At 41.5% G+C, this 3,892-nt stretch overlaps 1 protein-coding gene across 1 annotated transcript; it reads right to left on the bottom strand.

The window, feature by feature from the left end:
- HELRODRAFT_182119 (hypothetical protein) lies at positions 1-1,678 on the bottom strand (the record flags this gene model as incomplete). The annotated part of the gene is made up of 3 exons (XM_009032416.1): positions 1-329; positions 570-887; positions 1,402-1,678. 3 exons carry the CDS (start codon positions 1,676-1,678, stop codon positions 1-3), a joined length of 924 nt encoding a protein of 307 aa, XP_009030664.1.
- Positions 1,679-3,892: the final 2,214 nt, after the last annotated feature.

Genomic DNA, 3,892 nt, shown 5'->3' with positions numbered 1-3,892 from the left:
TCACCATCCTAACATTTCGTCTTCATCCAGTCTACCCACATCATCTTTCATTGCACCAACCCTATCATTATCAATTTTTTTCATCACATCTTCATCAACATTGCCACCGACATTATTATTATTATTAAATTTGTTCTCTTCATCGTCTGCTCCGCCATTATCCCCACCATCATTACCATTAATCTTCTCCCCCTCATCATCTACTCTACCAACATTACTATTGTTAGTGACTTTTTCTTCATCATCTGCACCACCAGCTGTACCAATTTCATTGACATTAACTTTACATTTTTTACTTTCTTCCTCCTCATGACCATCATCAAATTTGCCTGTACCACTGACATCAAAATTACATTAATTACTTTTACCAATTTCTTCCTCTTCATGACCATCATCAAATTGGACTGTACCACTGACATCAAATTTGTATTTATTATTATTGCTCCTGCCATAAGTATTGTGGACATAATTTTCATCTAAACGGCTGACAACAAGTGGATTAATGTTATTATTACTGCTATAATTATTGCGGACATCATTTCCACCTAAACTGTTGACATCAAACTTACTATGGTTATTATTATTATCATTACTACTGCCAACCTTATTGCGGACATCAATTTCATCTGAACTGTTGACAAAACATTGATTAATGATATTATTATTATTATTATTATTACTGCTGTCATTGTTGTAGACATCATTTTTATTTGAATTGTTGACATCAAATTTACTAATGTTATTATTAATTTCTTGATTTCTTAGTTCACATTGGGTAAACCCAAACTCAGGATCATAAAACATCTGTCCTTTGCTTTCCTGCCCTAGGCCATCAATTGTTTTCATTCTCTTCTTGAGAACTTCACCCGGGGCGCTTTCCGTCTCTCCTTGCAACATCACAACCGTGCGCACCCGGTATTAGGGCACACCAAGTCTCCATGACTGGTGCAATGACTTTCCAATGTTTCTGCTTGGGAGTCAATGTTATCCAGGCGGCGTCTAATTTCTTGCTCTGTCCATCCAGTCCTATGATTTGTAGCTGACCCATTTTATCTAGATTTGAAGCATCAAAAAAAATTTCGCTCGCTGATGCAACATACCTCTGCTCCACTATCCACCAGAGCATCACAGAATTGTTTACCTTGTACCTGGACCTTCACGAAGGGCCTTTGAAAAATTTTTCGGCTTGTGTCTTTTTACCCCTTCTATCTTGGGTCTGTTCGTTTAATGGACCGTTTGACATCTGCTTCACTTAGCATCTCATGACCCATTTTGTTGGTTTGTCATTTATTTTTTTCGGACAATGTTTGGCAAGATGTCAGGTGTTACCACAGGTATAACACCGCTGAAACTGGCCCCCCCTTTTTATCTCCATCTTCGGCCACTTTATGTTCATACTACCTTGATCCATTATCAGTCGGGTTTTATACCCTGCCGTGAAATAGGTAGAACATGTCATATTCATGTTGGCTTCTGCAATCCTTAGAATATGTGGATTGTTGTTGTAGTGAATTATTTCCACATTATTGTCAAAAATCTTTCTGGTAGTTTTTGTGTTGGGTTTTTCTTTCAGGTGATTCTTCATTGTTCCTGACTGAACATGCATGGTGGGCCTTCTAGATAATTTGGTTTTTGTTATCCCGATGTATTCAGAGTTTTGGTGTCCACGCTCACCCATTTCGCATTTATTTGAATACACTTGTTTTTGTGTTATATATATATATATATATAATGTGTGTGTGTGTGTGTGAGGTTTTTTTAGTGCGCATGTGGAATGAATGGCGTATTTTTTTTAGCGCGCATGTGGAATGAATGGCGCGCATGTGGAATGAATGGCGCGCATGTGGAATGAATGGCCCGTATTTTCCGACCCGGAAATAAAAAGTTGTGAAGAGGCGAGTCCCGGCCAGAAGCAAGACTGCCTAGGCTGGCGGTGGCGGCTGTTGATATTCGAGCAAAGGAAAAATTTCGCCGCGCGGCAAAAGTTCACAATTGGCGCCCAACGTGGGGCCTCTTCTTCAAAAGTTTTAGGTGACAGGTATAGCAGGAGTCAAGGTGATTACCCTCGTCAATTTTTAGGTGACAAGTATATCACAGATAAAATTAAAATTGTTTCTCCCAAACTTTTAGGTGACAGGTATGGCAGTGACCGCAGTGAAATTCCTAATTCCAAATTTTTAGGTGACAGGCACGACAGGAGCCGTAACGAAACCTTCCCAACTTTTTTAGGTGACAGGGCTGGTTCTACCGAAAATATTTTAGATTTTAAGTATCAGGTAGGTCAACATTCAGTACCGGAGGCAGATGTTTGTAAAACTTCTCCAGGATTTTCAGGTAATGGGTTTGACGACGCACAGAAAATTTTCAGTTTTAAGTCTGCGGAATTCGCGCCAGAACAAGTTTTACCAGTTTATAAGCCTACGCCAGCACAAAGGCTCTCTGTTATTCGTAAACGTAATAATGTTTCAAATTCTAGGAATAGGTGCAGAATGGTTCAAGAGGATGAAGAAGTCGAACACAGTCCTTCGTTTGACAACCACAGGGAATCACTGCATTGTCAGCCGAGTGTAAATACCAAACATCACAGGTTGGTCCGACATCAAGAGCTCTTCAAACCAGACAAGTTTGATGGCACTGGGTGTCTCAAAATTTTTCTTAAGAAGTTCGAGATATGTGCTATGTATAACCAATGGAGTATGGACGACATGGAAGCGTATCTGTCATGTTCGTTGACAGGTGAAGCTGCTGAAGTTCTTTGGGACTTAGCGGGACTAGGTTATCAAGAATTAGTAACAAAGTTAGAAAACCGTTATGGAACGAGTGGTCACGAAGAGTCGTATAAATATGAGTCGCTTCGTGAATTATCACAAACGGTGTTGTTGCCCTGCGTCAGACATCATTGGAGGGATCCAGACGAAGCCGTAGCCAGTTAGCCACGGCCATCGGGTTACGCCAGAGATCTATTATCGTGAAATGAGTTGGGTTTTTTGGGCAGTTTAACAGATGGGGAACATCATCAGGAAGTAATTGGCATATTGGACAGATGTTGCTGACCCTACTGTCTATTTTCGATCTGTAGCTGTTGAGGGAGATGCAGTGACCAGAGCGGAGCTGGGCCAGTTTTCTTCTCAACGCTGTGGGCAAACTCTCCTCTGCCTTGTCTATTTTGGGTGTTGGAGGTAGCCATCTGTTGAGCAGCACAGCGGCATGATATGTCTCCGAGGCGAGTTTTGCAGCACTGCAATGCAAGGCCGATGAAGCTGCCTTTAACGCTCTGCTGCCTTTAACGCTCTGCTGTCGGTATCTGTGGGCAGAACGGTTTGCACTGTCTGTACATATTTGCTGAATAATGTGTGTTTTATATTTCTGTCGGGTCGTGGTTCTCTTGTGATGTGGTGGCAAGGGTGACTGGTATTATGGCATTGTAAAAGGAATTGAGATGATAGTAGGTCAGTATGCTGATTTACTGATAGCATCAGGCATTCAGAGTGGAGATGTTGTTCCGATGCTATTCCGTGGCATCCGGTGATTACCCGTAAAGCAGCGTTTTGTGAGCGTTGTAGTCTGTGGTAGCTTGTGTCGGAAGTCAGTGGAGACCAGGCATACTCAATAACTGATCGGCCAATCGCCTTGAATGTCTGCATTAGTGTTTCCTTGTCTTGGCCTTAGGTTGTTCTACTGAGAGCTTTTAAAATTGAGTTTCGCTTAGAGGCCTTAGAAGCTGACATCTTGTGATGCTGCGAGGAGAGCATCATGTCAAAGGTAAGGCCTAGAATTTTTGGGTTATGCTCTAGAGGAAGAGTTTGGTTATTGACTTTGACTTGCGGGTGATAATGGTATTGCGATGTGTAAGTGGTAAAGAGTGTTATTGTGGATTTGGATGTTGAGATCT

This window comes from Helobdella robusta (assembly GCF_000326865.2).
Source record: "Helobdella robusta unplaced genomic scaffold HELROscaffold_80, whole genome shotgun sequence".
Taxonomy (NCBI): domain Eukaryota; kingdom Metazoa; phylum Annelida; class Clitellata; order Rhynchobdellida; family Glossiphoniidae; genus Helobdella; species Helobdella robusta.
Note: the sequence above shows the minus strand (reverse complement) of the source record. Positions and strands in the feature narration are given on the sequence as shown.